The sequence below is a fragment of the Hibiscus syriacus genome, unplaced genomic scaffold (assembly GCF_006381635.1).
Source record: "Hibiscus syriacus cultivar Baekdansim isolate YM2019G1 unplaced genomic scaffold, ASM638163v2 tig00110195_pilon, whole genome shotgun sequence".
Classification (NCBI taxonomy): Eukaryota; Viridiplantae; Streptophyta; class Magnoliopsida; order Malvales; family Malvaceae; genus Hibiscus; species Hibiscus syriacus.
The window spans coordinates 1,431,212-1,455,785 of record NW_024062621.1 but is presented as its reverse complement, the minus strand read 5'-3'; the positions used below and the strand labels follow the sequence as shown (position 1 = coordinate 1,455,785).

Genomic DNA, 24,574 nt, shown 5'->3' with positions numbered 1-24,574 from the left:
CTGTAATGGAAAAAACAATAAAATCACACCAAAATATGATATTTAATAGCATTGAATTCAAGATCTAACACACTAAACATCCCAGATTTAGGTAATAAAAACATTCATAAAGAAAGTCAAAATCACTTAATCCAAAACTTTATCTGTTTCTCAACCCAAATTTCAGATTTTTTTATTAGTTTTTATACCATGAGAAACATCAAATACTACCGTAACAAAGGAACACGACAACGAAATACATGGTAATTTCTATAGTTTAAATGATGAAATCCCAAACCATCTTAATTACAATATAACCCAGAAACCAAACAAAAATAATAAATTAAGAATAAATATGAAAAAACTGAAACCAGCCCATTTTTTTCCTGATGACCCAGAAATGCAGCCTCAAAACAAGAACAAAACAAAACCCAGAAATCTAAAAATCAAATTAGAACTTACCTTACATCAGAAGAAGCCATCAAAAGGAACCACCCTCAGATATTCAGAGTTTCCAACACATTCCATACAGTTTTCCAATGCATTAGTGGAAAACGAATGGCTTACGCAATCAAAGCAAAGCAAAAAGACATACTTTGATGAGACTCCAAAGCTCAAAGCATTTCACATTCCAATTTGAACCACTCGAAGCTCATAAATTGGACAGGTTCACAGAACCAAAACCAAAGAAGTAAAAAAAATTCCAAAAAGCTTTCCTTTATATAGCAAGCAACTTGCTTTCCTTTTCTTCTAAAAAATATATATACTCTCGGTTTTGTTGCAAACTTCAAACAAAAGCAACAAAGGGAAGAACCCCAAAACTAAAACCAAATTAAAATTTTCAAAAAGAGAGTTTTTTTTATAGAAGAAATGAAAGAGACAAGAGGTTTTTGGTTTTAAAAGGAAAGTGGAGGTATGTAAATAAAGTTTTGGCCTTTGGTTTCGGTTAGAAGGTGGAAAAGAATTTGAAAGGGGAGTGAGCGACAAAGATGGGACTTAAATCAAGAGAACTTAGACGATATTTTGAACCATCCTCTTCATTCGAGGTCCACGTTTAATTATATAAAATTCAATGTCTTAAATATAATATTAATTTAAATATTATATCTATATAGTTTATTTATACTGTAGTTTAGGGTATACTATATATTTAGTTATCTAACTATTATTTCAACTCCACTTTAATCACCTGTGTTCAAAAATAAAATAAATTATTGACGTGGTATTTTTTTAATAATGATATGGTATTTGCCTTATGGTGGTGATATATCAACATCACCATTGATTTTTTAACGGCGGGTGGTCAAAATGTAACTTAAGATATGATTTTACAAATATAACAGTTTGGTGACCAAAATGAAATAAAAGTAATAGTTAAGTGACTATATATGTAGTTTATCCTATAATTTAATAATTTATTTTATAGCGTAATATGGAAAAGACTATCATTGTCTATTTATTATACCCAAAAAGGCCAAAAGAGAACTATTTATTTATTTTATATTCTCTTCCTCGTGCCCTTTTTCTTTCTCTGCCAATCAATCTTTGATGGAATGCCAAGCTTTGATTGGATAGACTTTGATTTTATTTTCTGAAAGGTGTATGTGAAGTCAGTTGTCAACTAATTTTAAATTTTAGGGTAAAGTACATGTTTTAGTACCCTTGTTACGTTTTAGTCACTTAATTATTTTTTATTTTAAAATCACACCTAATGCTATGTTTTTGGTTTTATTTTAGCTACCGTTGTAAAAAAATAATATTAAAAAATAATAGAACAGTTAACGTGATGTTTTTAAAATTTTTGAATGATGACATAACATTACCTTATGGTGACACATCAGCATCATCGTTAATTTTTTAAAGGTGGGTGACTAAAATGAAACAAAAATGTAATGTTAGGTATGATTTTAAAATAAAAAATAGTTATATGACTAAAACAGAACAAAAATGATAGTTGAAGTACTAAATATGTAGTTAACAAAAATAAAAGTTAATAAAAATTTATATTCATTTCTCACGATTTAATTATGATTATGTCTCTGTATATAACATTAAATTTAGTTAAAAATTATAATATAAAATCATTATTATTACTATTATTATTCGTCTTGAAACACATGAAATTCGATTCCGATATAATTTTAAGTGCTTCATGTGAAAGCTTGCTCCAGTGGATTTACTTTTGTGTTAAAAGAAGATAAGATTAGCACCTAATGCACATATTATTGTCTTAGTCATTTATTTTCTTTTATTGGAAACTATTTTGACCTAAGAACCTAATATATATGATTCAAACTCTTATCTTTTAAATATTTTTTTTTATTTTTAATATAATTATCAATATTTGATCCACTAATCAATTAATTCATATTGAGAACTATTTTTTTTTGGATAAGATTGATTGAGAACTATTTGATCATTATAGGGACAATCTTTTTAATTCAACGTTTTTTCAATTACAACATCAGAATTCAAACTCGTAGCTTTGATAAAGACTTATAACAAAGAGGTTACTTATTATTGTCCACGGTTGATACATTAATTCAAACACCCGAAAAATACCTTTATCGTTTACTTATTCATATAAATTTAGTCAATGTTTAAGGTTTAATATATCATAATATTCTTTCTTAATGAAGTGAGTTAAAGGGTCAAATTGATGATTAGAAGCTTCATTAACAATCCAAATCCATTTAATTTGGTTTAATAAATTCCTATGTTTTTTTCATTCCTTTTTATTTTTCCCCTTATAGAAGTGTTAATAGTATTTTGGTTTATGTCTTTTGTCTCAAAAGCAAAATTTGGGAAGACCACCCCATGTTTTTTTCACATCAAATGTCGGAAGCAATTGACTTTCATAGGATATATTTCTTCCATGTTGTACTTAAAATATCATTAAAATATAATATATTTTCAAACAAAAATTTAAATTATAATTACGGTCACATTTTTAATTACGTCGTAATTATCTCTATTACAATAAAAATGGCACTATTACTACTATTATGTATATCGAGATTATAAAATAATAATTTTAAATTATACCTTTATCATTATATAATGTCTTACTTGATCAAACCAAGTCAATTATTTTTACTTTTATTTTGGTCATTTAATTTAAACTTTTTTAATTTCATCGTATAATTTTTTTAATTTTATTTTTGTAACTCAATCGTTAAGTGTTTTACGTAATTATTTTTTTTTGGGGTAAATTTATACAAAAATACCTTAAGCCTTTTTTCTCAAACACATATTTTCAAATTTCATTTGATTCACTGATACTGGAATATTTTCTTCCAAATTCGCACAATAGTAAGATCGATAAGGAGGAAAAAATAATATATATATATATATATATATATATTGATTTCACAATAATCAGATGAGGGAGAATGCAAATAAGGCAAACATAAGATTAAAACTTTGATTGGAGTTTTGTTAGATTTCAAGGAAAACCAAAATGAGAAGAAGAAAGAGGAATATTTTGGTATCAGTTATCAAGGATGGAGCTGGGATCAGACATTGAGACGAGCCAAATTGCAAAACTTCAGAAAATATGGGTTTATTATTTATTTAATCTCAAAATTTAGGGGGAGCAAGACCTAATTTGACTAATATTCAAACTCAAAGGAGTTAAAATACTATTAAACAAACAGTTTTAGCAAAGGGAGATGGAGAAGGATGTCGATTACGCCGCGACCATGGAAAAGAAGATAGAGCAAAAATATTAGATTGATTTCATAAATACAACTGCCAAAAAAATGAAATTCAAAAGTTGCATAACAAAATCAGAAAATTTTGACGCCGAGTGATCAAAACAGAAACAAAGGCAAAGTTAAGAGACTAAATGCATTGTTTACCCACAATTAATTACGCTTAAAGTTAATGGCAAAAACTACCTTAAATCAAATCAAATAGTGCTTGAAATGAAAATGACAATTGAATTTGATTTGATGTTTGCAATTTCTTCTTGATGCTTATCTTATATTGTTGGGATTAATGGATAATGATATTTAGTGGTAAATATTATCGATGATACTTTTATTTAAACCTAAAATTGATGGGTGTTGACTCTAGCATACGCAATTACACATCACTAGTGACCATATTAGATTTCTTGATAATAAATGTACCATATACAGACTAGTAGGCCACTAGGCCATGTTTTTTTGGGCAAAGAAAATATGTTAACATCTCTTTTCCCACAAATAATCTTCCAATAAATTATTAAAAAAAAAACCAGTTTGATTCATTTATGCAGTTTAATTTGTATAGTCCAATGTTTTTAGGGAGGCTTAGATTCTTTTGGGTATTATAGAGATTATTCGAATTAGTAATTTTGACATAAATATAAAGAAGTTGACCTTAAACCCACAACTATGTATAGTATGGGGTTAGTGATTAAATTTGTCTGCAATTTCATCTATTTTTGTACCGTCGTAACAACTGACTACTTCTTTGAATTAAAGTTTGGTCGGATAACATTTTTTATTATGGTAAATTGTAACTGATAAATAAATAAAAATCTGTGAGTTTGGACGAATAACTCCGCCTTTGAATAAGTCTATTTCGATACATATGCATATATATAAGTGAGGTATGGGATAGTTGTTAATTTCCATGTGCCGTTGTGGATATGGTGCATGTTTTGTTTCCTTTTGCTTAAAGCTAATGGTGGTGGAAGGGTACCCTACACAATAGCACATGTCTAAACATTCTCCACATGCTCCTATCTCTACACCACAGTACCAGATTTGACAATTTTGTATAGTTGTATCCACTTTGCGTTCATTTAACGTGTCAAATCACGTTTAGTCGTTTATAATACGTTTATGGTATATGACTAATGGAGCAAATGGGAGCCATATCAATTAAGGTAACTTTTACTATCAAGGACAAATGTATAATTTTATGCTAGAGGTATAAAATTAAGTATTTATATTAAATATTTAAAGAATACAAAACTATAAAATTTTAAAAGTGTAATATTAAATTATTAAAAAACATTTAAATTATATAAGAATTTAAAATTTAAAAAAAAACGCTATCTAATATCCCTTTCCAAAGTACATGTAGTTATGTTAGGGTCGGCAGCTTGGGGCCAGAGCCAGTCAATCAACATTAGCTAAAGAACCTAATGGGCACACAGAGCCACATGGGTTCAAGGATGTGGAAAATCTCGGTTAGTTGAGTTAATTTAGTGGACCATGTCTTTGTGTAATAACTTGAAGAGGATTGAGCTGTTTTGAGCCACCTTATTGGCTGTGAAAGATAGACGATGGTTCACGTCTCTTATAGTAGTGGATCCGAAAATATTTTTAAGGGTAAATATAAATATACTAGAACATTGAAATGCTGGAAAGTGTAACTAGAACATTCAGTGAAATGCTGGAAAGTGTAACTAGAACATTGATTATAGCATAATCTCTTGATTTTTTTTATTAATTTCTTTTACCACTCATTTGTAGTTCATCTTGTTAGTTTATGTTATGAATTCGGAATGATTATCGGGTGTAAGTATGTATCAAATATAGATGTCTTTAATTTTTTAATCTTTTCATATAGTCGAAATATAAAATTCTCAAACTCATTTTTGAATAGGTAAGTACACAAATGATTATTATAATATTGTACCCAAATATTTTTTTTAACCATTGAAGTTTCATAAATTATAAAACAATCATTAAATTTATAGAATTGCTATGATAAAATTTTAAAAGTTTAAATATTATTTTATAATAGTTCGATAAATTTTAATGACAATTTTATAACTTTTAAAACTTTATTAATAAAAAGGTAATATTAATATGATTTAATTATCATTTGTGTATTTTAATCTATAGGAATGTACCATGAGTTACATATATCAAACACAAATACAAGTGCAAATTTAAACAAAATATACTCATTTTCTTTAAAGTTTTTTTTTATTTATTCGATTAATTTTATACAAAAATAAATATCGAACGAGGATAATTTTATTATCTTAATGGTTAAATGACGTTACTACCTTTACTCAAGGTTCAAATTATGTTCTTTCTCTAATTATATAAGAAAAAAGTATTAAACATAAATATTTTTTAAAAATTATAAAGTACTCAACAAAATGGGGTAAAAGCTTAACATGAGCTGCATTAACCAGGATGTTTCCTGTTGACGAAAACGGGTAAAGAAAACGAAAGAACACAAGAATTTTACGAGGTTCGGCAATGTGCTTACGTCCTCGGTGCCTATGCGGCGCTAGAAGTTTTTATTCAATGATATTTTAGGTCTAGGTTACATCTCTATTTATAATAGAAAACCCTGGTACATAATTACAAAATCAACCCTGTACCGTACCGCGGGGGCTGCGCCCTCACACCCCCAACCCACATAATTCGTAACCCCACAACGAGACTTTTTATGAGCCATACATAACAAATCTCCACCTTGGCGAATATCCTGCCCCTTGGAAACTTCAATGTGGGTTGGGTTACCTTGCTTCTTTAACAACTCGAAACATTCAACAAGTCCAAGCAATGCTTGAACTTGTCTGTCGTAACTGGCTTGGTGAACATATCAGCGGCATTCTCATCAGTATGTACCTTCTGAAACAAAACCTCTCCAGATGCAACCAACTCTCTGATCTTGTGGAACCTTACATCAATATGTTTAGTTCTAGCACGATACACCTGATTCTTAGCCAAGTGAATAGCACTTTGATTATCACAAAGCAACTGAACTCCACCTTGTTGAACACCCAACTCCTTCACTAAACCAGTAAGCCATAAAGCTTCTTTTGCAGCTTCAGCCGCTGCCATGTATTCAGCTTCAGTTGTAGATAGTGCCACGACAGATTGAACAGTAGACTTCCAGCAAATAGGCCCTCCACCAAGAGTAAACACATACCCTGTCGTAGATCTTCTATTATCCAAGTCACCTGCATAATCTGAATCCACATATCCTACAACCAAAGGATTATCCCGCTGACTCCCAAAAACAATTCCATGTCCCACAGTACCCTTTAAGTACCGAAAGATCCACTTGACTGCATCCCAATGTTGCTTACCAGGTTTAGACATGTACTTACAAACTTGACTAACAGCATGAGCTAAATCAGGACGAGTATATACCATCGCATACATCAAGCAGCCAACAGCATTAGAATACGGAACCTTTGCCATATTTTCAGCTTCCTTATCTGTCTTAGGGCACTGTTCTGATGAGAGCTTAAAGTGATTCGCCAATGGAGTGCTAACTGGTTTCGCGCTGCTCATCGCAAACCTTTCTAGCATTTTCTCAACATAACCCCGTTGAGATAGCCGCAGTTTCCTTGAGTCTCTGTCCCTGCAAATTTCCATTCCAAGAATTTTCTTTGCAGCACCTAAATCTTTCATATCAAATTCCTGACTCAATAAAGTTTTCAAACCGATAACATCATCCATGTTCTTCGCAGCAATCAACATATCATCAACATACAGTAATAGAAAAATAAAAGAACCATCATCAAGGCTCTTAACATAGACACAACAATCATACTCACATCGGTTGTAGCCAATCTTGATCATATAGGAGTCAAACCGTTTATACCACTGTCTCGGAGACTGTTTCAACCCGTACAAAGATTTCTTCAATCTGCAAACTAAATGCTCGTTTCCAGGTTGAGTGAAACCTTCAGGTTGCCGCATGTAGATCTGCTCCTCTAAATCACCATGCAAAAAAGCAATTTTAACATCCATCTGCTCTAAATGCAAATCCCAACTAGCCACCAATGCAAGTACTGCTCGGATTGAAGTGTGCCTGACCACAGGAGAAAAGATTTCATCATAATCAACTCCTTTCTGCTGTGAAAAACCCTTCGCTACCAAACGAGCCTTGAACTTCTCCCTCTCTTTTTCTGTTACTACTGGTTTCTTCTTATACACCCATTTGCAACCAATCGGCTTCTTACCCTCAGGAAGGGGAACTAACTCCCATGTGCGATTGTGATTCAAAGACTCCATCTCCTCAACCATGGCTGCCATCCACTTGTCGTTTTCCTGACTAGTAACGGCATCATGAAAAGTAAATGGATCATCACTGCTAACAGTAAGTGCAAAAGATACCAAGTCTTCAAAACCCAATCTGTTCGGAGGCTTTATATTCGTCCGTCTCACCCTGTCTCTGGCGAGACTATAATCCTGCAAATCATCCGTAGTGGAACCACCAGAAGTCGGTTGAGAAGTTTCTGGTTTCTCAACTGGAAACTGCTCGAAATCTACCACTGTCGTGTCTTGCTTCTGCTGCAACATAGACTGTTCATCAAAAACGACATCTCTACTAATCACAACTTTCTTCGCAACTGGATCCCAGAACTTGAATCCTTTGACACCTTTCTTGTAACCCAGAAAAATGCACTCCTTCGATTTTGCATCAAGTTTGGATCTCTCATCAGCAGGTACATGCACATAAGCAGGACAACCAAAAATCCGTAAGTTATCAAAACTAACATCATGACCAGTCCATACCTCTTCTGCAACTTTCCAAGCCAGCGATGCCCTTGGCGATCTATTGATAAGGTAACACGCCATGTTAACAGCCTCAGCCCAGAAGTGTTTGGGAAGCCCCGCATTCAACCGCAAACATCTGGCTCTTTCATTCAACGACCTATTCATTCGTTCCGCAACACCATTCTGTTGTGGTGTCTTGCGCACTGTAAAATGCCTCTGAATCCCATGCTCCTTACAGAATTGTAGGAACTGTGAATATGTGTACTCCGTACCATTGTCAGACCGCAAACACTTGATTTTTCGTCCTGTTTGGTTTTCTACCTCAGCTTTCCACAGCTTGAACTTCTCAAAAACTTCAGATTTCTGTTTCAAAAAATACACCCAAACTTTCCGTGAAAAATCATCAATAAAAGTAACATAGTACCTAGATCCACCCAAAGACGATGTCGTGGAAGGCCCCCATACATCAGAATGCACATAATCAAGAATCCCTTGAGTTGTGTGCTTCGCAGTCTTGAAACGGACTTTAGTCTGTTTACCAAGAACACAATACTTGCAAAAATCGAGCTTACAGCTTTTGACACCATGCAACAAGTTTCTCTTGTGTAATTCTGCCATACCACGTTCACTAAGATGAGCAAGGCGCATATGCCACAATTTTGTCGTATCATCACAGGACTCAACAGAGTGAACTCCACCTGCAACGGTACTCCCTAACAATCTGTAGATATTCCCTGCAGTCATCTTGCCTTTCATCACAGTCAATGCTCCTTTAACAATCCGAATGGTTTCCCTATCCTCGTCAGCCTTAGGGATAAAACCATTCTTGTGCAAAGTGCCCAAGGAAATCAAATTCTTCTTCAAGTCTGGGATATGTCGAACACCACTCAACGTCCGAACGGAGCCATCGTGCATCTTAATTCTGACATCACCAATACCAACAATATTGCAACATCGATCATCACCCAAATAAACCGAACCAGAATTAACCGGCCTGTATGTCGAAAACCATTCCCTATTTGGCGTGATGTGATAAGAACATCCAGAATCAAGAATCCAAGCATCCGTCAATTGTGTCGTTGAAATAGAAAGCATATCACCCTCACTGCAATCAGAAGTATCATCCTCGACCACGTTCACAGACTTGGATGAGCCATCACGCTTCTCATCGGTCTGCTTTTTCAACTTCGGACAGTCTCGCTTCATATGTCCCGCCTCCTTGCACTTGTAACAGTGAATCGTCTTCTTATCCCTGGATTTGGATCTGGAATTCCGCTTCCCGGACCCTGCCTTCTCTGGCTTCCGTCCACGATCTCGATTACCCTTGACATATAAGCTATCGGCTTGAGAGCTTTCCCCTGCATTCTGCTTCCGCTGGTTGTGAGCCAACAAGGCTGCAGTAATCTCCTCAACGTTGATAGTCTCTTTCCCATATGTAAGAGTAGTCACCATGTGTTCGTAAGAGGAAGGCAACGAACACAACAGAATCATCGCTCTGTCTTCATCCTCAATTTTCACATCAAGCCGAGCCAGATCAGAAACGATTTGATTGAAGACATTCACGTGTTGCGCCAAATCGTGATCGTCCTGCATCTTCAGCCCATACAGCCGCTGCTTCAGATACAGTTTTGTCGTTAAGGATTTGGACATAAACTGACTTTCCAACTTCCTCCAAATTTCGTCTGGAGACGATAGATGCATGACGTGATACATGACCTCGTCCGCCAAGCATAATCGTATGGTTCCTGCCGCTCGCTGCTGCAATTCTTCCCAATCTTCCTCATCCATCGACGCTGGCTTTGTAGGTCGCAAAGCCTTCAAGATCCCTTGCTGCGCCAATAGATCCTTCACCCTCGTTTGCCATAATCCGAAGTTACCCTGACCATCGAATTTCGCGACTTCGAATTTTGCTCCTGACATCTGATACCAATTGTTGACGAAAACGGGTAAAGAAAACGAAAGAACACGAGAATTTTACGAGGTTCGGCAATGTGCTTACGTCCTCGGTGCCTATGCGGCGCTAGAAGTTTTTATTCAATGATATTTTAGGTCTAGGTTACATCTATATTTATAATAGAAAACCCTGGTACATAATTACAAAATCAACCCTGTACCGTACCGCGGGGGCTGCGCCCCCACACCCCCAACCCACATAATTCGTAACCCCACAACGAGACTTTTTATGAGCCATACATAACATTTCCTATGCTTGTTGTTAGAGATGGACTGAGGAGAGAGCGGGTGGAGGTGGTCGCCCTTCCTAAAATTTTTAAATTTTCTTATATTTTAGTTTTTTTAATCTTTTTTATTGATAATCTATTTTTCGTTCTCTTAAAAGTTTATATATTCCTTACAAAATTTATAAATCAGTCCCTCTAGTATAAAATTTTACCTTCGTCAATGTTTATCGTATGAATTTTCAAAGTTATTTGGGTCAAGGAACATGCTTAAAAACCACGAGAAAAATAAGCATTAATTCAAGTTCAGCATCGTTTTTGTTTGAATAAGTCAAAAATTAAGATGTATTAATTTTCTATTTTTCCATTGTTTTACCAAGCAACTGAGGACCTTATGTACATGCAAATGAAACTTCTAGGAAACTTCCATACATATATATTTATTAAAAATCTTAATATTTGATGCATCAACAGTATACAAATTTAGGTGTTATTATTGAATTAGGTTTTGACACATTATTATAAATTTTTAAAATTAATTTTACTTTTAATAATGTATCTTTATTCGATTTATTAATAGTTCATAAAATTATATATCGTCAATGAATTAAATATCATCCCTCGTGAATTAATAAAATCGAATTGTATTACATTAAATATTAATAATGCTAACTTTCAAGCATCGATGTTGTTATATGTGATTCACAATAACAATCCAATACAAAGTCAACCAAACTTGATTTAATATCTGGTCAACGTAAACCATCAGCCATGTAAAAACATATCGAGTTTACTGTTGAAAGAGATAGTTACATGGAATATTGATGGAAAAAGGAGTATAAAATATATATGTTTTATGTTGACTAGCTATGAAGTCAAGAGGAGCAGCCCACAAAATCTGGCACTCAAGTTCAGTTCAAAGTCAAAAGATCTATAATTCTAAAATTGCAGCACACAATTTTAATCTTAATCTAAAGTACCTCTTAGTCAGATTCCACTGTCATGCATGAAATTACGTGATCCACACTCCACAACCTCTTAATCATTATTATTATTATCTTCTATTTTTATAGGTTTGGTTCCGCTTTCTTGGTAAACAAACAGGAAATTCAGTCGTAGAACAACAATTACAAGAGCATTAATTGTCCAGAGAAAACCCTGTTGTATTGCTTTACAAGTCCTTGAAGATGTACAAAACAAATTGAATTCATTGCATTACAATAACCATACATTACTATATACAAATTAATTAATCCAACAAAAGAATTTTGAAAAAAAATGCTATAATTTCTGAAATATTTGTTCTGAAATTCGACCGGCGAGTGAAAAACCCTAGCTTCAAGTTGTTTCCTTTTTGTCACGTCACGGAGGAAATGAACGGTTAACATGGAATATCGATGGTGAAGAGAGCCTGATTGAAGCATCATATCTGATTAGGGGCAACACCGAGTTGAAGCATCGGTTGCGGATAAGCGGTGGAACGAGGAAAGGTAGCTGCAGCGGCGTAGTGCATTTCGTTCAAATGACAGGGTGGTCCGCCACGACCAGGGATGTTGGTGCACGAGGATCCCACTGATGGAGGTATGGTGCCCTTCTGAAGAGACTGCAAATGGAGTTCATGCAAGATTCTAGAAGCACCAATTGCATGATATTGTAAAACGAGGAGGAGGAGAAGAGATACCAAAGCAATGTTGAGAACTCTCATTGTTTATTTGGTGTGTAAAAATAAGTTAAATGTATGAGACATTTCATGTGGGAATGAGGGGTATTTATATCAGTGATAGGCTTATGACATACATATGTATGACAGAGAAAAAGTGTTCTCTTGCTTATTTGTTTAGAGGTTTTGACTGTTGAATTCATGGTTTATTTTATCAATTAAAAAAATGGGAATGGAATGGAGGTCTTAAGAAAGAGATAGGCACGGAGGGTGCTTAAACTTGGATGTCAAGGATTTTGCTTTCGCGCGGGATTAGGTCATTCATAATGTTATTTTAATACAAATGTGATTGCTTTTAGACAGGAGAGTTTATTCTTTTTAAAAATTAGAAAAATTTCGTGTTTAAATATTGAATTTATGATAAGTAAAAAATAAATGTGAAAATTAAGAAATAACAATAACTTCATTTTTATCCTTTCATTATTTTTATAATCTATTATTAGGATGATAATTTAATATCAACCCAACCGACGTTGATTCAATAGGATTCAATTTTTTTTTGGGGAAAGGGGTGTACTTTGTACGGAAGAGAGGACATACAAACGGATTCAATAAAAATGAATTATCTTAAAATAAAATAAAATAAAATTAGATCTAATTCGGATTTAAGATAAAAACTCACTGATCTGATCCAAAATATTTTTAAAATATTATATATGTTTGTATATATTTATGAAAATGTCATTGTATATTATTATGTTTAGTATATTTTTTCCTTATTCCATTATTTTATTGTTCACTCAATTTTTTAATCTTTTTTTTTTATTTTCTTTTCTCTTCTCTATAACAAATCGGGTCGGGTTTAAACTTGTTAAAAAAATTAAAGTTGCGGTTTAGGGGTGAGGTGGGTTCAACTAAATGCTCTTCTTTTTTTCTTCTGTGACAATACCAGCTCGCTCTCGATGAATGACAATAATTCTTCACAATAATAAATGAAAATGTTGAATAATTGAAAAAATATAAAAAATTCAAACATTGAAAATTAAATGCTTCATTTCTAATAAAACTAGAAATGCTTGATGCAATAAGAGCAATAACACTCTTTACATAATGTGTCCCCCCCCCCCTCTTATGAAAAGATTACACAAACTCGCTCCAAATCTAAGACCCAACTCACATTATTACATCATATCCATAACCATCGAATTTGCGGGTGAATTGATTACCTTTTTCAGTGTCCATTTGGAGGTCGGAATACCGTCGTGTACCTGTTGACACCACATGACGGATTCGAATAGTATGGGTAACCATCACCTTCTGCATTCCTCATCTGAAGTAAAGATAGATCGGAAGAAGTAATTGGCCATTGAGTTTGTAACGATCCATCGAGTTGTCCATTAGCATAAGGTTGGTGGTTCGACTGCGGCGTATATTCCCTCAGTGTATCGAAATGGTTTCCCAATGAACCACTGAAACTTCGTTGGAACCCATCAGCATGGTAACTTTGTGCTGGCTCACACCTGCACGAGCCACACGAGGATCCCATCTCACGCGACGTGCACAAATTGGGTGGAAAAGAAACATGGCGGGTTAGTAAGTGTGACCCATTGTCAAGAGCATGGAAGCCTGTTCCTGCCCTCCCTGTGCTCCCAACATGGTGTTCGTCGTCAAGTAACTCGTTGATGATATCAAGATGTGGAAATTCATCTGCCAAGACACCTTGGGTCTGACGTCCAGATGTACGGGCTGGAAACTCATTCGAGAAGTGTTCCCGGGATCCATTACATATGGACTTAAACAAATCAATAGTTTGGGTCTCACTAAGCAACGGGGAAGGATCAGAGTGCATATTTCTACTGCCATTCCTTTGATAATTGCCCATCCACTGAGAAGCATTCAACAGGATATCCTGATCTGCCATGCCAAAAGGAAAGCCTGATTGTACAGAATTTGGCTCCATCCTTTCAGGGCTCCGGGGTATATACACTGATCCCAAGGCAGGTGGTTGCGAATATACTGGCAAAGCATTGACTCCTGATCTAGGGGAGATAGGATGAGTAAAACTAGATGAACTAGAAGCCACATGATTACCCATCATGGCATTTCTGTAAGATTGAGGAACATAACTAGCAGCCGCTGATGGCTCAGGACCTAAAGAGACGGCTGCACTAGCTGAACGAGCTAGAAAAGGACTTGTTTGAACCATAGAAACAACAGGAGCAGCTGGCCTAGGACCAGGATTTAGATCACTCGACGGCCTTGGCATCACAGACTCTTGTGGGGTCATCAGTCTTTCAGACGCTGTCAATGTTGCAACCTTTTGACTCTCAGGTTTTAACGTACCATTCATTTGGGAAGTAGTAGAAGATGCAGGTTGATCACTCTGTTGCAGGCTGTTTGACGATATCTTCCTAGCTGGAATAGAACCTAAACTGCTAGTACTCCTGTATTCAGACCTGAACTGAGCAGAAGGTGGCGGATTTCCGGGAGGGCTTCGTGGAGAGGATGGTTTAGCAGCAGTATTCTCTTTAGATCTTTCTAAATCAACCGCATGTGGGATGCTTGGTTTCTTTTGTAGCAAAACATCCTATTACATTGAAAAGTTAAATGTCAATCATGTACCACTTAAAGCTGGAAAAGTAGAACAATTGTAAAGTAACAAAAAAGCTGACAGCTTAATGAGAACACAAATAAATGAATGCACCACCTTCTTAACAGCATCCTGCTTAACCCATTTTGTATGATCCAACAATTTAGGAACAACACCCTCAGACTCAGATTCATTGGCCTTAATACTTTCATAAACTTCGTTTTGGTCCCCAACATCTAATGCAGGACAAGACTGATTACCAGATTGTGTAATTTGATTATTGTCGTCACTTGATGTTTTACTTCGCTGGTTTTTTCTCCTACAATTTTAAAGAGCCAGATGAGATAAATACCTTGTCTAATCATTTTTTAGCATGGAAATAAACCTAAGCAACACTTTACCTGCTAGGTGATTTTTTATTGTGGTTGTTTGAAGAAGAATTCCCTTTATAGCGCCCATTCATTACCACTGATGGTATTGAGTTTGTTAAACATGTTGATGAACTATCATCCGTCATAGATGGGATCCTCTTATCAGTTACTTCATTTTGTACACACGATAGTCCACTTATGCCACTGCCACTGGATTCTGTGGGCAGATGAATTTCTGATGTATCTGTATCACAATTAATAGGTACCGAGTCGGAAACATCAGAAAAATCATTCAGAACATCAGCCTTTTCAGGCACTGGCTGCTCCACCATCATAGGGGCCTCCTTTTCATCGTCAGGCACTTCCTGGTGCTTTTCCTGTGCTGCCACAATAGCCTTCTCCTCCCTTCCCTTATCTTTGCTTTTTCGATTATTTCTCTTTTGCTTAGCCTGCAGTATGTAACCATAGGAGAAATTGTGATGCATTCAGAACGGAAAAAAGCTTCACAAATTTTTCTCCACTCTAATGAAGGGGAAACAAACACACGCTTGAAATTGCTTCCAAAACTGAATTAAAGGATCATTCTGACAATCACCCAGAAAAAGTAAAAATTGAATAAAAATAGATCAGGAATATGTCAACCAGGTTTTATCATTTTGTTTGGCTCAGGTGGTCAAAGGATAGTGTGTTTATTCTGATGTCTGCTTCAACATGCCCCATAAAGATAAAATACATACGACAACAAAAAGGATTATACCTGTTTTTTCTTTGACTTTTTCTCCTTCTCAGATGTGCCTTGTTTAGCCTTCTGCTCACTTTCAGCAAGCCATGCAGCTTCTTCACGGATGAGTTCTTCTTGCCTTTTCAAAGCAATTGCCTCCTGATAGGCAACTTCTATATTGTTGCTGTATATAAGCCAAAAAATAGAGCATATACAGGTAGGAATAAGGTAGAATCAGTATCATCCACTAATACTTTTCGGAGATTGCAGAACAGAAGTTTGTAACACTACGAGAAAATTAAGCATACAATTTTTCCAGTTAGCTCGCCAAAGGAAAAGGTTTATAAAATCATGACCAACTGCACCACCATCTAGATTTGTGCACATAAAACATCAGAAAATAAGACAATGCACATCAGAAAATAATTTTGCACTAGTTGCAGTCACCATCCTGGATAGAGTTTTCATGATGACAGGACACAGAATGCAGATATGGGATGCCTTGTGTGACACGACAGCAAATTCCAAGTCCCGCTGAATAAGTTACAGCATTGATTTCATAAGAAAACTGCATGTTAAACTAAATTTTAAAGATAGCTGATAAAATAAAATAGATGTGTCCAATGCATTGGTCATCAATAAGAAAATTCTAAGCACAACTCCAGAACTGCTTAGAATAAGTTTACTAGGAACAATAGGTCTAGCAATCACAATTTGATTTCTAGTATGGCTTAATTTACAAATTGGCCCTTGATTATACACCTTTTCATGATTTGCTGCCTAGATAGAGAAAAAGTACAATTAGGTACCCAGACCATAGTGCTAGAGAGTTTAATTGAATGTCATTTTTTACCAATAAAACATGACTCGTGATAACTTTTACACATAGGTAAATTAGAAATTTAAACTCTAACCTTTAAATAGTAAATAATATATTTTTTGGTTTTCTTTCCTGCCCTGCCACTGATCTCTCTAGCCCGTATCCTTTATTCTCTCTTCCTTCGCTTGCTTTGTTATTCTATTAAATTTTTTATTTCATTTTTGTATTTTATTTTAAAAATCAAAATACAAATTGCTAATATAGCATTAACTTTAACACATGACGACTTACCATCGGTTGACGAGCCCATCTCAGCTTTATGTGGCTAATATTAGCCACCTGAGTAACTTAGTTGACAAAACACAAATTCAAGTACCTAATCGTATTTATTTCTTTAGGTACCAAATCATGAACATTAAATCCTCTATATTAAAAAAACATTTAAAATTTGCAATTCCAGAAAAAGATGTCTTTGAAAAAATAGAAGAGAAATGGAACCACTGAAGTTGAATTGCAGCTCTCATCAAATATGTGTGAATCATAAAATCCTTATGCATGAACGATCACATAAGTGTGTGTGCCAATCCTAGTTATATGTAAACATGCCAGTATTAGCTGAATCCAAAGTGAAAAAATTATGGTACCTGAAAATATGAGCAAGAATAAATATTTCCACTGTCCTGCGACCTAGTTCTGTAAGATGCAGTTCATCACGCTCAATTAAATCCTTTTTGAGATCCTCTCCAGAATTCCCATCCTACATCAAATGAAAAGACTGGGTGAAGGGAAAAGCTGAAACACCATTTTCATACTAAAAAACGAGAACAAATTAATGTACAGAGAAATACTTTGATCATTGTAACTGTAAAAAGAACAAAAATAAATATGCCAGTCAGGGGCTTGAAGCATCTTTCCCCGAGAAATACACGTGAAAAACATTAGCTTCTATGGAATAAAAGCATCAATTCGCATCGTCACCAAGAGAGAAATCATATATAAAAAAATCACTAAATATTTCACTAATCTATAAAAGTTTAAAATGGAACCCATGTAACCTACAATCAATACAGAAACTTACCTTTGTTCGGTTTTGAGGACCTTTCTCATCTTTTGGAGGTAGTGGTTCCAAAACAGCCCTTTCTAGGAGTAAACACACATCATCCACTAACAAAAACATATCTTTTTCCACATGAACAATTGGAGCTGGCATTTCTTCAGCATCCAATATTTTTTTGCTCTTGCTCTGGGCTTCTAGAGCCTTCAGTCCACTATAAAGTGAATCCATTACCAACGTAGATGTTACTTCTTTCTCTATAAAAAAGTGCTTCACAACTACTTTCAAAATGACATCAGTTTTCTCCCTGGACATTTGATGCCGGGCATTCTGGTCAATCCCTAACCAAAAAGCACAGAAGCTGCAACAATTGCAACAGTTAGTTGCAGAAAAAAGGCAACAAAAAGAAATCAGGTGATAACCCAATGAGAAACAAAATCACAAAAAATATGCCATTAAAACATGAAGGAGTACAAAAGAAAATTTATTAAGTCAAAACTAATTGAGACCACTTCGATACATAATGTCAAGCCAAAAAGGAATTTGATGCTTAAAGAACAAAGATGAAAATTTAAGCAGAAAATCAGGCAATGGTAATAGTAAGTAACCAATTCATAAGAAAACCCTGTAAAAGGAAAGCATTCAAACATATGTTCTAAAAAACAGTCAAAACTTGTACTCAGTGTTATACATGAGTAATATGTCATTAAAAGTATAGCGTAAAAACATTTACCTTGACCACCTAGCTTTGTCCTCTATTAACTTTCCCAGCATTTGGCGTCTCTCATCCAAAAAACGGCAACAGATTTGCTCTACATTTGTCAAATATACTCTGACAAGTTCTCTCCGATACTGACAATCAAGGCAACGGAAAGGACGGTCTGCTTTCTCCCTACAAATACAAAACAAAATATTAAATTTGGTCATCAAGGAGGCAAAACTACATCAGGTGTAAACAATAACACAACACATCAAGTTGGTCGCAATATCCCAAGGCCGTAATCTCAAAATAAGGTAACAACCCCATTCAAGGAACCTTCTTTGACCATAATGACCTCATTACTAAGCCAACTTTATCATAAACGATATAATAAAAAGGCAGATTCAAACAATTATCAATGTATAGTTTCACCTTGAATCTTAAATTTGCTAAAACTGGGATTGCTTGTTTTAACAAGCTAAAGTTTATATATGTAATGCTACTACTTGTAATCTTGTATAAAAGGCCAAAAAGATAATTGGAAGGACTTACTTAGCTATAAAACATAAAGGTTATCTAATAACAGCATAAAGTAATAGTCATGAAAGCATTGTATGAAGCACTATAGGTTGAAGTTTGCTTATCATAAATCTATGCTACTCAAACTTGGGTATGAGTGTCAGAACTCAGATATAGGTATGTCTGATGTGGATATGTATAATTTTTTAAAAATTTCCATGCATTTGGAGGGCACTTGTAGAGTCATATTCCCATATCAATGTATGAATGTGTCAAATACTAGTGCCAGACATGGGTAGGACAAGAAAAATGGAGTCAAAGCAACATAGTCATAAATTACTGATTACTTGATGACTTGAACTTGAGCTTTTATGATAAGTGTGTCGGATTCTATGAACCCATCATAAACTTTTGACAGCTCCATAAACTTTTTCCAGCCCCAATCATGCTCCTTCTTCCAGAATCGATGTAATGTATCTGCAATCCAAATGCAAGTTACCCATAGCTCACAATTTCTGTTAGTGCTATTAAACTACATTTGAGCCAACCAACCCGAATATTTTGATTTCTTTGGATCTTTATTCACGACAGCTATTGTAAACTGTGCAAAATGATTCCAACCTGTCAAGGAATAGATGCAAGGAACCCTATTTAGTACAATTTAAGAGAAGAGTAATGATAATATATCCAATGGGTAGTTTATGGAAAACATCAAACCTGGAAGCAGTTTGTCATGATTAGCAACACAGAGAAACAGAGAGAGATGATTGCAAACATCACAGCCTTGTGGATAAATTAAAATGTACCTGTAAACCATGGCAAACGGCTCAAAATAAAATCAGACAATTAGAAAAAGACATGTTTTTTATGACAAATATTAAACTAACAAGATTTATATATTTGTGTGTACAACATATAACCCACATTAAATTCCAATACGATGTCCAAGACTAGGAATTCCAAAATGACAATTATGAATTAGAGAAAACAAAGTAAAAACATAACAGTTTAAATTGAAACTCCATACCACTTGTAGCCACCAACTTCAAACACATTACTGCGTAGTTCTCTTTTATTAATCTGTGAAAATTTATCTATCTTCCATGTATACTTTCCATACAAATCAGGAGGTTTCGGCCCTATAAAAGAAGTGAACACAGCTTTATTAGTTTTGATCATAAAAAGAATGGAAGAAAACAAATATATATTAAGAGTTCATACTTAAAATGGCAATACAAAACAAAACTGGTTAAAAATACGTCTTTAAATATTCCATAGCACAGTTTAATCTGAGTTTTTAGTACAATCAAAAAGTCCTGAACAAGGACGATACTTCTTTAAGTACTATGCATCGGGAAGAAACAGTTTCTAGTCAATAACGCCTTCTAGAACTCTGGATATTATTTAAAACAGAAGACAAAAAAATAAAGCAAAGAAATCTAAGTAAATTATTTATTATTCCTAAGAGCCAATTGCTCGAATAGATATCATTTGTCCTTCAATTTTACGAGTCCGGGAGATAAAAGTTAGGAGCAAAGAAAAAAGCCAATGGTCAGAGAAATATCTTCTTAATCTATCTTTTACGGGTGATGTGTCATGAGAACCAGGCTTCAGTACCTAATCTTCTATTATAACCAACCGTCAATCAACAAGTTAGAGCTTGAAAAACATAACCTCAAATGAAAACAACAATAAATAAGTCAAAACCATAAATGGTAAATTACATGCAAGCTACAACGACCTAATCCACCAATTGTAACTATGTTTTATGTAATTTATAAACATTAGAATGCAGACAAAAAGTATGAAAAGGACTATCCAAAATTGAATGCAAGCCATTTTTTTAACCATGACATTCCAAGATTTAAAATTACTGGATTTATATATAGAAGTTTCAAGTTTCAATCTAAGAGTGTCAATAGACTTTATAACGGCTGATAATAAACATATAGCATACAAATACATGTTCAAAAGAATAAAGAGCATTCAACAAAACATGAAAAGGATCCAAAAGCGTACCACCACCGCCATCATCATCAGAGTCCCAGTAAGGGGGTGAGGTCGAAGGCGTTCCATTTTCGACCTGCTCAGAAGACCGCCACTCTACCAACATTTCCCCTGATCTCAAACCCCACTCCGCAGACCTTTCCACTCCAGACTCCTCACTCGAAACTCCAGCCATTTTGATCCTTTAAAACCCCTTCCCACACTCCTTGAAATGTCACTCGCTACACAATCCAAAACCCAGATAAGAACCCACTCAAAGTTAGTAAGTCTTGAACCTCAATTCGAACTAAAAAATCTTTAGAAACACCATTTCCTTTTTTTATCATTACTGAAAACACCATTTCCATATGGGCCAATGCTCCCACCCAATATTTTAACTAAAGCATCATAAAATACAAAAGTAAAACTACAATTATATCAAAACTTCTACGTCTGCTTACAATTGAAATGACCAGAATTACCAGAAAACCAACTGATACAAACGTTCGTATTCTATCACATATATAGAACTAATTTAATTAGCCAAATTAGAAGACTACAATTAGACAAATTAAAAACCAAAATCAATAAAACCCAGATGAGAAATCTTAACAAAATCAATAATATTAACTCAAAAATGCATCAAACAGAATCTTATGAATCAATCCACAAAACCCAAATTGATAAAACTATCTAATTAGGACCAAATTAGCCCCTTAAAATAAAAATAAAAACGGAGACCATCAGATTGAAAACCCCCCAAAACCCCAGTCAAAATCAAACCCTAAAAAACCCTCAACAGATTAAAGAAAATCCAAAATGACTCGGACGGCATCGTGAAGATCGAATGGTGAAATCGAACCTCGCAATGTAAAAAATCAAAAGAGATGTTCCTTTCGGTTCAAATAGAGACTATGGCAGCTATAGTGAGAGAACGAAATAGATACAAAAAAAATAGCAGCAAAAGGGAGGACGGAGCAAAGAAAGAGAAAACGCTGAGTTCACTTTTTTCTTCTTATTTTTAAAATTTCGTCATTAACACCCTTTTTGTCTACCTATTCTATTGTTTAGGGTTCGAACCCTCCTCCTTACATTATAATTATAACTTAATTTGAAACCCAACCCAACTAAGATTGGGAGTGTAAAATAGAGCCTACTAATACCAGATTAAAAAAATAGTAGAAATCAGTTGTAATTAATTTTTTTTATCAAAAATATAAATTTATGGGTTAAATACGATAATATTTTAATTTAAAACTGAAAATATTACATATATTACATGTAAATAATTAAAATTCTTTAAAAAATCGACACTCAAGTTTAATTACTAAAAAGTAAATAACTAAATTTTAACTAATTAATTATGATATTATGGATTTGAATGTAAAATATCATATAAAACCATATTGCCAAATTTTAACTAAATCATAACAGTTGAAAGACCAATTTATATAAAATTAAAGTGCAAAGCTTAAATCCCAATTTCGATAGAGTATGAGGACAAAATATCATAATTTAACCTTCTAACTTACACCTTAAACCGTTGTCTCAACCGGGTCCACACCCAACCCGGATAAATGGATAGAGGATAGAATATGAGAAGGAATTCGGGAAAAAAAAATTCGACCGCCTTAACCCATTTCAAATTCTTTCAAAAGGATTTCACTTATCACTCTTTTTCTGACCGGAGCCTGAAGAATGGATCCACCGCCGATTACTCTAGTGATGGTTCAGGGTCCACGAAAAGGCGAAACTATCGTGTACCAACCCGGGTCCGCCATCCGGATCGGGCGGGTGGTACGTGGCAACAGTCTCCCGATCAAAGACGCCGGCATTTCTTCTAAGCACCTCACAATCGAATCCGGATCTGGTAAATGGATCCTTCGAGATCTCGGATCCTCTAACGGCACGACTCTTAATTCCGATTTACTCCCCGCGGATACTCCATTTGATCTCAAAGACGGCGATACGGTGAAGCTGGGAGAGACTACGTCGATCTTGATCAAAATCGAAGGCGGATAAGGTGGTGCAGAGGAGGTACCGGTGGTAGCGGAGAGACGGAGGAGGAATCCGTCGAGGAGAGGTAAGGCATTGAAGAACGAAACAGAGAGTTTTAATAAAGAATTAGAGAATTTAGAAGTAGAAAAGAAAAAAATGTTAGGGTTACTAGGAGTAGGAAGAATGCGGATTCCTTGAATTGCAGGTTAGATGTTCCGAAGGCTACTGAAAATCAGGAAGAAGCCGTGGCAAAACGAGGGAAAGGCCGCCCTAGGGGGAGGAAAAAGAACGAGCAGGAAGGAGAAGTAGAGGAAAAAGAAACAATTTTGATAGAAATAGATCAGGTGAATCAGGTGGAAGCGCTGAATCCATTGCAAAACGAAAAAAATAAAGTAAGAAAAGATGAAGTGGATATGATGGAGGCGTTGAATCCATTGCAAAACGAAGAAATTCAAGTAAGTAAAGATGACGTGGATAAGGAGGAGGAGCTGAATCCATTGCGAAACGAAGAAGTTCAAGTAAGAAAAGATGAAGAGAAGGTAGAGTGTTCTAAAACTGAGGTTAAGGAGAGCTGTGATGAAAAGAAGAATGAAGTTAAGGAGAGCTGTGATGAAAGGGTAGATATGGATTTGGAGAAGATGACATTAAGGGAGTGGTTGGATTACTTGGAGGTTCATTTGCCGAAGCAGATAACTGAGGCGACGGAGGAGATGATTGAGGGCATGAGGAAGAAAGCTGAGAGGGTTCAGGAGTATATGGTGGAGCAGAAGGAGAAGGGTAAAGCTGCTGTGGGTTAGGCTTAGAGGTAGGTATCAATCACTTTGTGGTGTAGTAATTAGTGTCTAAATTACAATGTGCTTAATTGTTTACTGGTGAAGTTCAAATCTTGTTGCTGAGATATGTATTTCTGGTATGATCTCTAATGTTTATGCTTCTGCTGCATGGATTTCAGAATGTCAGAAACTTTAAGATGATTCTGAAAGTGCTATGCTTTTGTATCCTAGGAGCAGATGCGTAGTGAACTTATCAGAAAATCTTCCTGGTGGTATTGTTAGATATTGGTTTATTGAGAAACTTTGATAGATTAAGAGAGTTTGAGTTTGTGTAATCAAGGGCACAAGGTGCATTTTAGGCCTTAGAATCCTTGTATTGCCTACACAAAGGGAAAAGAAAATGTTTGCCTGCATGAAGGGGCATTAAGTATTTATGTATTTTTTTATTAGTGTTAATGAATATATATTTGTCTACCCTTGACATATTTTATTGATTGTACACATTTTGAAATTTCATTTGTACCCATCCCATAAGAAAATTATGTGGTTAATATATACGTGCATTCGCTAAAAAAATTCTAGATCCATCACTGCTAATTAATAATCCATGTGTTATTTTTAATAATTTTATTTGAATCAATAAGGTGGTGACACATATTTAGTAAATTACAATAAAAACAAAATTTTAATTAAATAACATGGTGACGTATATCATCATTTTATTCGAACAAAATTAATACAATTCAAAAAATAAGAAC

The 24,574-nt window shown here is 34.8% G+C and overlaps 1 protein-coding gene and 1 pseudogene across 2 annotated transcripts; one reads left to right on the top strand and one right to left on the bottom strand.

Annotated features, from left to right (window-relative positions):
* Positions 1–13,411: 13,411 nt before the first annotated feature.
* LOC120218283 (TNF receptor-associated factor homolog 1a-like) lies at positions 13,412–22,036 on the bottom strand. 2 transcript variants are annotated; one of them, XM_039215266.1, is made up of 13 exons: positions 21,908–22,036; positions 21,079–21,287; positions 20,087–20,198; positions 19,777–19,865; positions 19,612–19,680; positions 19,407–19,536; positions 18,574–18,732; positions 17,865–18,201; positions 17,431–17,543; positions 16,003–16,150; positions 15,276–15,694; positions 14,989–15,193; positions 13,412–14,871 (listed from the first exon to the last, which is right to left on the bottom strand). In XM_039215266.1, the coding sequence occupies exons 2-13, from the start codon at positions 21,239–21,241 to the stop codon at positions 13,516–13,518; spliced, it is 3,300 nt and encodes a 1,099-aa protein (XP_039071197.1). In that variant the 5' UTR covers positions 21,242–21,287; positions 21,908–22,036; the 3' UTR covers positions 13,412–13,515. The 2 variants fall into 2 exon arrangements, with proteins under 2 accessions (XP_039071197.1, XP_039071198.1); XM_039215267.1 differs by having other exon boundaries at positions 14,992–15,193.
* A 629-nt stretch (positions 22,037–22,665) lies between these two features.
* LOC120218282 lies at positions 22,666–23,939 on the top strand (annotated as a pseudogene).
* Positions 23,940–24,574: the final 635 nt, after the last annotated feature.

Excerpts from the sequence above, each read along its gene's own strand:
- LOC120218283 (XM_039215266.1), bottom strand. The coding sequence starts at position 21,241 with ATGGCTGGAGTTTCGAGTGAGGAGTCTGGAGTGGAAAGGTCTGCGGAG. Across the intron at positions 18,733-19,406 it reads GCTCAAGTTCAAGTCATCAA|GGAGAAAGCAGACCGTCCTT; the intron begins GTAATCAGTAAT and ends TTGTATTTGTAG. Across the intron at positions 18,202-18,573 it reads GACAAAGCTAGGTGGTCAAG|CTTCTGTGCTTTTTGGTTAG; the intron begins GTAAATGTTTTT and ends CAATTGTTGCAG.